Source organism: Nomascus leucogenys, chromosome 2 (assembly GCF_006542625.1).
Source record: "Nomascus leucogenys isolate Asia chromosome 2, Asia_NLE_v1, whole genome shotgun sequence".
NCBI classification, from domain to species: Eukaryota; Metazoa; Chordata; class Mammalia; order Primates; family Hylobatidae; genus Nomascus; species Nomascus leucogenys.
The window spans coordinates 83,196,087-83,209,335 of NC_044382.1; the positions used below are offsets into that span (position 1 = coordinate 83,196,087).

The window sequence follows — 13,249 nt, forward strand, 5'->3', positions numbered from 1 at the left end:
TCTTTTTAGAGATAAGGTCTTGCTGTGTCACCCAGGCTGAAGTACAGTGGTGCAATCATAGGTCACTGTAACCTCGAACTCCTGGGCCCAAGCGATCCTCCTGCCTCAGCCTCCCAAGTAGCTGAGACTGCAGGTATGTGGCATCCTGCCTGGCTAATTTTTATATTTTATGTAGAGGGCCAGGCATGGTGGCTCATGCCTGTAATCCCAGCACTTTTGGGGGCCGAGGTGGGTGGATCACTTGAGGTCAGGAATTCAAGACCAGCCTGGCCAAAATGGTGAACCCCATCTCTACTAAAAATACAAAAAAAAATTAGCCAGGTATGGTGGTACATGCCTGCAATCCCAGTTACCTGGGTGGCTGAGCAGGAGAACTGCTTGAACTGCAGAGACAGAAGGTTGCAGTGAGCTGAGATTGTGCCACTGCCACTGCACTCCAGCCTGGGCAACAGAGTGAGACTCTACAGGAAGGGGAACATCACACTCTGGGGACTGTTGTGGGGTGGGGGGTGGGGGGAGGGACAGCATTAGGAGATATACCTAATGCTAAATGATGAGTTAATGGGTGCAGTACACCAACATAGCACATGCATCCATATGTAACAAACCTGCACATTGTGCACATGTACCCTAAAACTTAAAGTATACTACTACTAATAAAAAAAAGTAGAGATGGGGGTCTCACTGTGTTGCCCAGGCTGGTCTTGAACTCTTGGCCTCAAGAGGTCCCCCTCCCTAGCCTCCCAGACAGCTGGGATTACAGGTGTGAGCCCCTGCACCTGGCCTGTAGTATTAGGTACCAGGCCCAGGACAAATATTAGCTCGTTTAAACCTAATGATAACTTGTTGAGGTGGTACGTTTATTCTCATTTTGTAGATGAGGAAACTGAGTTAGGACTTGCCCAGGGTGATACTGTAAGCAACTGTTAAAACTGAGATTTCAAACCAGGTCTGACACTAAGATCTGAGCTTTTAGAAGTTATGCTATGTGAGGGTCTGGGGCTGAGTTCCTTCCTCCCCATACCCACTCTCTTGGGAGCCAGCCCTCAACAGGAGGCATGGAGTTAATTCCACAACCCTAAGAAGGCTCTAAGAGAAAGCTTTATGGCTGTGTGGCTGTCTCACGTGGGTTGGGGTACACACCACTGGTGAGAAGAAAAATAACTTGATTCTTTCTTGGCTAAAACTTTGCACAGCACTAGTGAAAGAGGTCTGCTCTTTCTACTTCAAAAAACCAAAAATCTGAAAGAGAAAATCTCAGTGTGGTGCTAATAAGTTCATCTTTCATGATCATACTGTCAAGTCTCCCTTTTGAACAGCGAGAGTAAGTCCCAGCTCTAGCACCTTCTCTAGCCAATAGATTTAAGCTGGAATTTAAAACCACTGTTTTGCTCTCATCGTATTTATCTATATGGCTGCTTTCTTTTTTTTTTTTTTCTCAAAGCCATTAAAGAAAGATATATGGTTGCTAATTATAGAAATATAATTGCATGATTATAGAAGTATAATCATGCAAGTGATATGAGCTTCTCAATTATAGTATTGATAGAAAGTTTCCTTCAGGCCAGGAGCAGTGGCTCATGCCTGCAATCCCAGCACTTTGGGAGGCTGAGGCAGGAGGACCACTTGAGGCCAGGAGTTCAAAACCAATCTGGTCAACATAGCCAGACCCCATCTCCACAAAAAAGGAAAAATTAAAAAAATCAGCTGGGCACACCCTTGTAGTGCCAGCTACTGGGGAGGCTGAGGCTGGAGGATCATTTGAACTCAGGAGATTAAGATGGCAGTAAGCTATGATTGTACCACTGCACTCTGGCCTGGGTGACAGAGCAAGACTTCAAGACCTTGTCTCAAAACAAAAAAACAAAAAAAGCAAAAAAACAAAAACAAAAAAAACAAAACAAAAAAACAAGTTTCTTTCAATAATAAATAAATGGAATTGAAGTAAAGAAAAATCAACAATAGTACACATGGTAGGCTGGGCACAGTGGCTCATGCCTGTATTCCCAGCACTTTGGGAGGCCAAGGAGGGCGGATCACTTGAGGTCAGGAGTCCGAGACCAGCCTGGCCAACATGGTGAAACCTCGTCTCTACTAAAAATACAAAAAAAAAAAAAAAAAAAAAATTAGCCAGGCATGGTGGAACACACCTGTAATCCCAGCTATTTGGGAGGCTGAGGCAGGAGAATTGCTTGAACCCAGGAAGCGGATGTTGCGGTGAGCCAAGATCATGCCACTGCACTCCAGCCTGGGTGACAGAGTGAGACTCCATCTCAAAAAAACAAACAAACAAAAAAAACCAAATAAATAAAAAATAAAATAAAATAAACAATAGTACACATGGTAAAGATATGACATAGGGTTATGACAAGAGAATTCCAGGAGTTCCTGAAGATCCAGAACTTTCGGCTGCCATCCATAACAACCCAGGGGTCACTGCTCCACCTGAAGTGGAAATCAGAGTAAAAAACGCTCTCGTTCATTGAGCACCTGGCACTAGCCAGGTACTTTGTTTTCATTTCATCTTCATAACAGTCCTGTGAAGAGTGAGTAGGATTGGCCTTGTTCTGCAAATGAGAGAGTTAAGGGACTTGTCAAGACCACCCAGTGACTGTTGGGGTTGGGATTCAAAGCCAGAGCTGCCAGAAGTGGGCATTTCTCTATCTGGAAGGGCCCCTCTTTACAGCTAGTGCTGGCGAGGGAGCCTCCCTCCTAGAAATCTAAGCACATGCTTTTTTTTTTTTTTTTAACTTTTTATTTTTGGAGACAGGGTCTCTCTCTGTCACCCAGGCTGAGTACAGTAGCACAGCCATAGCTCACTGCAGCCTCGACCTCCCTCCCTGGCTCAATCAAACCTCTCACCTCAGCCTCCTGAGTAGTTGTGACTATAGGCACATGCCATCACACCGGGCTAATTTTTAAATTTTTTTTGTAGAGATGGGGTCTCACTGGGTTGCCCAGACTGGTCTCAAACTCCAGGGCTCAAGCGATCCTCCCATCTTAGCCTCCAAAGTCCTGGGATTACAGGCATGAGCAACTGGCCCTGGCCAAAGCATGTGCCTTTTCCTGGGATCTGGAATCCAATCCTGGCTCTGCCACTTTGGGCATCTTCCCTAACCTGAGTCTGCGTTTCCTCATCTGCAAAATGAGGATAATAATCCTATTCCATGGGGTGGCTATTACATACTAAATACAATCAACTATGCAAAGTACCTAGTATGGTAACCAACACATGGTGGGTGATCGAGGACATTCCCTTCACGGAAAAGAAATTTCTACTCACTGGATAAGTAGAAATTCTTACATACCTCCCTCCTATCCCTCAAAAAAACTCCAGACTAGAAATCCCCAACTAAAGGACATCCATGCAGTAGAATACTATGTAACCATTAAAACAAATGAGGTAGATTTGTATGCACTGACAGAGAAAGAGATTCAAGACCAGCTAGAAAGCCAAGGCACAGAGAAGTGTTATGTAGGTCCTGTTTATGTCAAAATAAGAAGGTAAACACACAGATGCATGTGTGTGCAAAGATTACTTGTGGAAGTGGATATAAGGAACTGTTTTGGGCCAGGCACAGTGTCTCACATACGTAGTCCCAGCACTTTGGGAGGCCAAGACTGGAAGAGTGCTTGAGGCCAGGAGATCAGGACCAGCCTGGACAACATAGCGAGATCCCATCTTTACAAAAATAAACAAACTGGCTGGGTGTGGTGGCTCACGCCTGTAATCCCAACACTTTGGGAGGCCGAGGTGGGTGGATCACTTGAGGTCAGGAGTTTGAGACCAGCCTGACCAACATGGTGAAACCCTGTCTCTACCAAAAAATACAAAAATTAGCTGGGCGTGGTGGCACATGCCTGTAGTCCCAGCTACTCGGGAGGCTGAGGCACGAGAATCACTTGAAACCATGGGGTGGAGGTTGCAGTGAGCCAAGATCATACCACTGTACCCCAGCCTAGGCAACAGAGACCCTGTCTAAATAAATAAATAACTTAGCAGGGTGTGGTGGCACATGCCTGTAGTCCCAACTACTCAGGAGGCTGAGGTGGGAGGATTGCTTAAGCCCAGGAGGTGAAAGCTGCAATAAGCTATGATTGCGCCACTGCACTCCAGGCTGGGAGACACAGTGAGATCCTGTCTTAAAAAAAACAAAACAAAACAAAACAAAAAAACAGGGAGACTCATTTTCTATTATTTATCATCCTTTCATACTGTTGGAATTTTTAAAAAACATGCATGTGCTATTTTCACAATAATAAAACTATCTTTGCTAGTTTGCTGGATAAAAATATTGTCTTGTGGTCACCTTATCTGTCAGTTTATGAACCGCTCATGAGGGTGGCCATCTTCCCAAAAATTGTTTCTGCTTTTGTGCGTTGTCTCTTTGTACTCACTTATCTAGTAGGGTCCTGGGGTTTGCAGTTGAATTATTCGATAAAGACTCTGCTGGTTAGGGAGGAAAATGAACAAGTGAACATCACCATCAGGCAGGAAAGTCACTCACACAGAAGCGCTGACTTCCATGGGGTCCGGCCAGAGGGACCTGGCATTGGTGCCAAAGGACAGGACAAACAGCTTCTCCTTGTGGCTCAGCTGCTCATCGATGAGGCTCTGTTGGACAAAAGGACATCACTGGCTCCCACAGCCAGGGGAATGGGGAGCCTGGCTTTGCCTCTCTCGCCTTTGCCGGCCCCTCTGGGCTGGGTGTGAGCTGTACTGAAATAGGGCTGCTCTAGGCTGGGCTTAGCAGCCAGCCCCAAGCCGACATTTGCTTCCCACCTGCCGGGCCTCCTGTAGGTGGGATGAGCATCTGGGCTGCCATCTCAGCATGTGCTATTGCTGGACCCTTGGCACTTACCTGTGGCACCCAGAGAGGGAGGACAGAGGTTTCTCTCTAAGGCATGTAAGCTGGAGATGGAGCTGGTGAGTATCCATAACTTCTCCCTCTTCTTCCTGGCCAGCTAGAAATTCCACCTGTACGCCACCCCCATGAGCTCTGCCCTGGCTAATAGTAGACCACTCCACCTGGAGGATCTTTGGAAACTCCATCCTGAGGACTTGTTATGAAGGGGGAGCCTGCTCTGACACCTGTCCCCTGACACCCACTGAGACCAGGAACAGGGGACAAGTCTGGAGGACAGCCCCACACTGAGCCTCATAAAGGCTCTGAAGGACCTGTACAAAATACAACGGGCTATTGCTGCCATGGTACCCGTAAGAAAATAGCCCATCCACATCACATCACGCTGCAGAGGCTTTTTCTCTAGGCCAGACTTCTCACTGAGCACTTCACTTGAACAAGCTCCTTTTACCCTTATGGCAACCCTAGGTAGCCACTGTTATCATCCCCATTTTACAGAGGAGGTAAGTAAGGCACAGAGAGATTAGTTAATGCAGTCACATGGCCTGGAATTGGTTGAGGTGGCTGGGAGTTGACTCCAGCCATCTGGCTCTAGTTCTTAGCTTCTCTGCTACGGATGTGAGTTGGGGATGGAGCAATGGGCAACACCATCCTGTTCACTGCTCTCAAGCTAGAGCTGGTGAGTATCCAATGGGAACCATAACTCCAAAGAAACCAGAATAGCTCCTCCATCCAGAAAAGGCCAGAAGCCCTGCGCTATGCTATGCAGGAGACTTCACATCCTCTTTCCAGGGAAACATGGGAGCTCTTGAGTCAAAGTCTAGTTGGCAGGTACTGTCGTGCTGAGAATACTGGAAGTTCACACTACAACCGAAAATGACTCTGTGGTTGGGTTTTGTAGAATTCAACATAGTTCTCTAACCACAGGTGCTAATTAAGTGTGAACTGTTCTTTATAAGACACCCTATCTTGCATTTGCTATAAACAAGCTAGTCAGCAAGCTCAGGAAGGAAAGGCTGGGGGTGGTGGGTGGTTCCATGTGTTTCTCTGTGCCAGACAGACTTACCATGAGGTCCTTTTGGAACTCCTCTTTCTGAGGGCCACTGCTGATGGCTGACACATCTATGAGGACGCTGACTTTGGCCCCTTTGATGAGGCCAAATGCCTAAAACCAAAGAGGGCATTTGGAAACAGCCAGTGCAACTCTGTGCGTCTCCCACACTGAGCTGCTCTGTGCAACACAGTGATGCGAACACTTCCCTCACCCCTAACAAGCAGCAGACAGAAACCCCATTTTATAAGGGAAAAGCAAAACCCAATGTCATGACTTCAGCTCTGGGCATGATCTGCTCTTATTTTGTGGCAGCCTCTTCTTTATAAGTTTTTTCCCCTTATATTTATTGTCTAATCTTATGAAGTAATACATGGTCATTGTAGAAAATCTGGAGACTATAGAAAAGCACCCTTTGTTTGAAGATATAAAATTTGATGGCTATTTGTATTAGCTTATCTGATTTAATTTCTCTATATCCTTATTTATCTTTTGCCTACTCTATCAATCAAAGGCAGATGTGTTAGGTTCGCCAGCTGCAGTGGTATCTCTGTGAGTTTCTAATTATGTTTCTTGTTTACTCTTTTTGAGATGGGGTCTTGCTATATTGTCCAGGTTGGTCTCGAATTCCTGGGCTCAAGCAACCATGTGCCACCACATCCAAATTTCTACTTATGTTTCTAAATGGTGTTACTCTACAGCTATTACTCCTTGACTTATGATGGGGCCACGTCCTAATAAACCCATCATAAGTGGAAAAATCCTAAGTCGAACCATTCTAAGTCAAGGACTGTCTGTATTACTTGTCAATGCTGTTTGACTCTGCACATAAATGTTCGTCTTGTTATAGCTGCATTGTGGATTGGAACTTTCATTCATATGAAATTGATAGTTCTCTAGGGGCAGTAGGTTCCATTGGATGTTTTTCCTTAAATCCTACTTTACTGGATATCTAATTTTCCTATTGAATTCACTCTTCTGCTCTCAGAGAGTATTTTACATCTTCTCTCACACCTCCAGTGCTCCCTTTCTGTACTCTCCCAGCAAGTGATTTTGCCTCCAATTTTGCTGAGAAAACAGAAACAAATTGGAGAGAAGTAAAAAAAAAAATCATTCCATGCAGAGTCTACTGACCTACCAGCCCATAGCCCTACATACTTCACCTTTTTCCAGTTAAAATGCATCTAAGGCCAACCAGCAATGGTCTAGGCTAACCTTTGACTTGCATTACTGGATCTTCTCTTGCTAAATAGGAACTCTGCTTCTGTGATCATCCCTTCTCCTGGATCATCCATTCCTATTGATTGTACAATTTCCATCACCATACAAACAGGTTATAATATCACCCATCTTAAAAAAGATATAGACCTCTCAGTACGCCACCTCTCCCTCCTGCTGTTTCATTTTTCTGCTCTCCATCTTAGCCACACGTCCTTACCTCACGGGCACCCATTCAAGTTAGGTTCTCACCTTCTTATTCCTCTGAAACCACATGTCAAGAGGTGATCAATGACCTTTGTCTTGCCAAGCCCAAGGGTTAAATCCAAATTCTCGACTTTCTCGAACTCTCAGTAGCATATAGCACAGTTCGACTGTGTCAAGAATTTAACAAGTTGAAACACTTAGTACACGTGTCTTCCAGGACACTATATTCTCCCACTTTCCCCTCTATTCACTGGCCATATTTTCTTAATTTCCTTTCCTAGAGAGCCCCTCCTCCTTGTTCCAAAGTCACAATACTGGCATGCCCTAGGAACTTGCTTCTGAAGGTGTGGGTCATGGGCCGACAGCATCAGCATCCCCCAGCTTGTTAGAAATGCAAAGTCTCAGGTCCCACTCCAGGCTTACCTAATTTGAGTCTTTATTTTAACAAAAGCCTCCATGTGCACAGTGGCACAATCATAGCTCACTGCAGCCTGGAACTCCTGGGCTCAAGTGATCCTCCCGCCTCAATCTCCTAAGTAGCTGGGACTATAGGTGTGCGCCACCACACCTGGCTATTTTTTTTTTTTTTAATTTTTTGTAGAGATAGGGTCTTATTGCATTGCCCAGGCTGGTCTTGAACTCCTGGCCTCAAGAGATCCTTCAGCCTCAGCCTCCCAAAGTGCTGAGATTGCAGCCATGAGCCATCGCACCCGGCCACTCTCTTCTTTATCTACCCCAGGGTTTGCCAACTTTGGCACTATTGACATTTGGGCTGGATAATTATCTGTTGTAGGGAGCTGTCCTGTGCATTACAGGATGGTGAGCGGCATCCCTGGCTGCTGATAAACTAGATGTAGGTAACAACCCCTCTCCTCCAGCAATGACAATCAAAAATGTCTCCAGACATTGCCAAATGCTCCCGTGAGGCAAAATCACCCCTGATGGAGAACCACTGTTCTTTGATCACTCCCTAAGTGATCTGAGTGTCATGCCTTTGAAGACCATCTGAATGCTAATGATTATCTGAGGTCCATCTTCAAACAGATTTCTTTTGGAACTTCAGACCTGCGCACCCAACATCCTGCTCCGCTTCTCTGTCTGGATGTCTACTAAGTCCCTCAGGCTTCACATGTCCAAAACAAGACTTCTTGGTTTTCCTCCTCAAGCCCGTTTCTCCCTCAGCCTTCCCCATCTCAGTAAATGCCATTCAACACCGGCCCAGGCGCTCTGGCCCCAGACCTATCCAGTCCATCGGCAAGTTCTGCTGGGCCCACCTTCCAGCCATGTGTTGAATCTACCATATCTCATTCCATCGACCCTAGAGCTTGAGTCTAAGCCTCCATCGTTCTCACCCAGCGCAGTTGTCCTGTTTCCACTTTTACCCTCTGTGCAGTCAAGTTATGCAGCAGCTAGTGTGATTCTTTTGAAACTTGTCAGATCAGGTCACTCCCCTGCTTTATTAAAGCCCTCAGCTTTGGAATCAGGCCCTCCCGGACTTCAACCTGCTCACCTAACCTCGTCTCCTTTCTCCACATAGCTCACTCTGTGCCTGCCGCACTGGCCCATGTGCTGCTTCTGGAACATACCAAGCTCATTCCTGCCTCAAGACTTTTGGACTTGCTGTCTCCTCTGCTTGGAACATTCTCCCCAAGATATTGGTAGGGCTTACCCCCACACTTTCTTTAGGTGCCTGTTCAAATGCCTCCTCTTCAGAGTGAGTATCCTCAACCATTCCATTTATTTATTTTTTATTTTATTTTTGAGAAGGAGTCTCACTCTGTCTCCCAGGCTGGAGTGCAGTGGCACGATCTCAGCTCACTGCAACCTCTGCCTCCTGGGTTCAAGCAATTCTCCTGCTTCAGCCTCTCTAGTAGCTGGGATTACAGGTACCCATCACCACGCCTGGCTAATTTTTGTGTTTTTAGTAGAGACGGGGTTTCAGAATTTTGGCCAGGCTGGTCTCAAACTACTGACCTCAAGTGCTACTGACCTCAAACTACTGACCCACCTTGGCCTCCCAAAGTGCTGGGATTATAGGTGTGCACCACCATGCCCGGCCTCAACCATTCCATTTAAATAGTCCTGTTCCACTCTCTGTTCCCTTACTCAGCTTTGTTTCTTTTTATGGCACATAAGCTCCATGAAGGCAGGACCTTAGTATTGGTCATGTTTTTTATCCCCCCACAATGAACCATTCCTTCAGCAAGTACTGGTCATGTTGGTAGTCTCAATCCTAGAACAGTGCCTGATATACAATAATCACTCAATACATGTTTGTTGAATTCATGACCCAAATATTCTAGGGTATTGCCAATCTGGAGGCAAGAAGTTGAAATTTAGAGCCAGTTCTATTTCTTTTAAATTAAAAACAAGCTGCCATGAGGGCTTTACAGCTTTTGGAATTGAAAACATTCATTCCCTAAACCTAGCCATTGAAGTTTTAGACATTTATTCCATAGAAATAACTGGACAAGTACATAAGAGGCAATTGGAGCCTGGTAATACCAGATATTCTCATTTTTCAAGAGAAGTCCGATAGCAGACACAAAAGTGAAATACCAGGATTTAAAAAATCTTGGCAACTAATTTGAAAAATAGTTAAAATTAGGGAGCCCAAAACAGCATGGTTGTGGGCCAGATTTGGCCTGCATGCCACTAGTTTATAACTTCTCCTTTTATCCTCTGCTGACACAGATCCAGAGAAGCGAGGCCACTTTCTAGGGCCTTAGTGACAGAGCAGAGCAGGAACAGAGACCAGCGATTATCTGGCCATCACCTCAGGCTGCCTGCCTCAACACCCAGGGACCCGGTGAGCTGATTTACAGGTGATCGCTTCCCTGGGCTCTTCCATGGTTTCTCTGTAGCTCCATCAGAAAGGGGTGGCAGGAAGAAGGGGCTATCAATCCCTGCCCACTTTGAAAGGTGCGAGGATGGGGTAGTGGAGGTGGGTGAGTGAGAGCAGCATGCCCTACGCGGATGCCTATGGAGTATGGGAGGATTTCATTCCCCTGGGGCCTCTGTGCCTGTTACCATGGGCAACCAGAGGGGTCCAGCTATAGCCGCAGACAAGCATCTGCTGACTCAACTCGTCCAAGCCAGTGAAGGAGGTTCTGGATCTGAGGTGTAGACCACAGCCTGGAATTGGCGGGACAGGCAGGCTTAGCACTGTGCTGTTACCCACTGGTCTCAGGTAGAGGTGGGGATTGGGAGTAGGGAGCATGACTTTTAGCATCTGCTTTTCCCAGGGTTTAAAGCAAGAGTTGAAGATTATGCCTGAGGTGGAAGCAAACGGGAAGCCAGAAAAGTGCCAGTTGATGGCAATTAAGCTAAAACAAATAAGAAAGCAAATCAAAGTGTTCATTTGCCCATGATTACTCTTCTACCCTTGGGTTCTGAGAAAAACATTTAATTAAAAAAAAATTTTTTTTTTAAAAGACAGGTCTTGCTCTGTTGCCCAGGCTGGAGTGCAGTGGCAAAATCTTAGCTCACTGTAGCCTTGAGCCTCCTGGGCTCAAGAAATCCTCCTGCCTCAGCCTCTCAAGTAGCTGGGACTACAGGTGTGCACCACTACGCCTAGCCCTTAATCAAACTTTTGTGGGTTTTTTTTTTTTTTCGTTTGTTTGTTTGTTTTGAGACGGAGTCTCACTGTGTCTCCCAGGCTAGAGTGCTATGGCGTGATCTCAGCTTACTGCAAACTCCACCTCCTGAGTTCAAGTGATTTTCCTGCCTCAGCCTCCTGCGTAGCTGGGATTGCAGGCTTGCACGCCCACGCCCGGGTAATTTTTTGTATTTTTAGTAGAGACGAGGTTTCATCATGTTGGCCAGGCTGCTGTTGAACTCCCAACCTCAGGTGATCCACCTACCTAGGCCTCTCAATGTGCTGGGATTACAGGCCTGAGCCACCATGCCCAGCCCTTAATCAAACTTTTAAGAAAGGTGATATCCAGATGATCAGCCTTAGTCTTCTAAATCTCATTGCGCGTCTGAAGTTAAATGCCTAGTGCACATCTGCATTCTCACCTGCCCAGCACCCATTCCTCCTTCTGGTAACAGTGCTCTGGCCTTCCACATGCAACCATCTGTCTCTCTTTCTCAGTCCATGAGGGCTGGGGGGCTAACCCAGTCTCTTTCCCCTTCCCCCCTGTCTTTTACTTTATTTTATTTTTGCCCTAGAAGTGAGCACTAGTTCCAGGCCTAGTCAAATAGTGATAGTATATTTCATCTCCTTGGCTATGATGATTGGTGTAAATTGGTCAATGAGAGTCAATCTCAGGATTTGGAAGTTGTGCAGGGAACAGGAAGTGAAGTCCCTTTTTACTGGAGCTGCTGATCACCACCTTCCTATGCCTAAAGAGAGATGTCCCGAGAATAAAACCAACTCAGAGGAAAGCAGAGCCCACAGGCATAGAGGTGACATCATCTGAGCACCTGGATCCAGCTATGGCAGGGGTTTTCATTTACTTAGGTTAGTAAATGCCTTTTTTAGCTTAAGCAATTTACATTGGAGGTCTATCATTTGCAACTGAAAGGGTTCTAACAAATACAGATGGAATGAGTGAAAGGGGACAAAGAATGAAATCTATGCCCATTACCTTCTTGCTGTTTTCTGTGAGCCACTGAATTCTCTCTTGATAGACTTTGATAGTGCTGTCAAGACATCAGAAAGACTCATCACCCAAGGCCAGCATCATCACTGAGCAACAGCCATTTACATACACAAAAGGCAGGTATGAATAATTGTTTTTTCTTTAATGTGCATAGGGTCTTGGAAGAAGGTGGTGAACTTTTTAAGTGCACTGTAGTGCACGCCTGTAGTCGTGGCTACTCGGGAGGCTGACGTGGGAGGATCACTTGAGGCCAGGAGTTCAAGACCAGCTTGAACAACCTAGTGAAACCCTGTCTCTACAAAAAATAAAAAAAATTGCTGGGTATGGTGGTGCATGCCTGTAGTCCCAGCTACTCAGGAGGCTGAGGTGGGAGGATCACTTGAGCCCAGGAGTTCAAGGCTGCATGGAGTTATGATTGTTCCACTGCACTCAAGCCTGGGCAAAATCGAGGAAAGACAAAACTGAAAATACTTGTTTGCCAGGGCACTAGGTATAAGGGGATTGTGAAAGGGATCGAGTGTATAGGTGCTGCTCTGTTGGTGACACAGTGCACAGGATAAATGACAATGGTTTGGTGGATCAAGCAGTGGAATCAGGCCCTTCCGGACTTCAACCTGCTCATCTAACCTCGTCTCCCTTCTCCACATAGCTCACTCACCTGTGCTCACTCTGCCCGGTGTGGGCAGGTCTGTGGAGGGTGGGGGAGGGTGTTCTTATGAGAAAGTTGGAAGACCACCCTTACACTTGCTCAAATCTGTGTCTTCTCAGAAGGAATTGTTCCTAGTCTCCTGGAAACTGATCATAAAGGCACAACAGAGGCAGTTAAGCAATCGTTTCTACTGGATTGATTAACAAAAAACCTAGTTTCTGAAAAGTAGCTGGGGGACCTTCTTGAACTTGCCTTATTGCATACCTGGCTTGCAATGACTGGTTGGAGACTAGCATATATCATGTGCACAAGGTAACGACTAGGTCACTTGAATTTAATTGACTTGTTCTTACTGGGGGCAGGTGAGATTTGGGGGCCTACAGAGGGACAAAAAAGGTCTTTGGAAATGAGATCATGGGGCAGTGGGTGGTAAATAGAGTCATAAGGGATACATGAGTTACGAATAGAGCTAAGAAGATGAGCTTTAATCTTCTTCTTTTTATTTGAGACAGGGTCTCACTCTGTTGCCTAGACTGGAGTGCAGTGGTACAATCATGGCTCACTGCAGCTTCAACCTCCCTTGGCTCAGGTGATCCTCTCACCTCAGCCTTTAAATAGCTGGAACTATAGATGCACACCACCACACCTGGCT

General features: G+C 46.0%; 1 protein-coding gene across 1 annotated transcript in view; it reads right to left on the minus strand.

Annotated features, from left to right (window-relative positions):
* The window catches only part of VWA3A (von Willebrand factor A domain containing 3A), a 62,743-nt gene that overhangs the window by 39,863 nt on the left and 9,631 nt on the right, over positions 1 to 13,249 (minus strand). Inside the window, exons 5-7 of the mRNA XM_030799895.1 lie at positions 11,934 to 11,988; positions 5,932 to 6,030; positions 4,509 to 4,615 (exon numbers count right to left, since the gene is read on the minus strand). Coding sequence (XP_030655755.1) covers positions 4,509 to 4,615; positions 5,932 to 6,030; positions 11,934 to 11,988 — 261 coding nt within the window. The remainder of the gene's footprint in view (positions 1 to 4,508; positions 4,616 to 5,931; positions 6,031 to 11,933; positions 11,989 to 13,249) is intronic.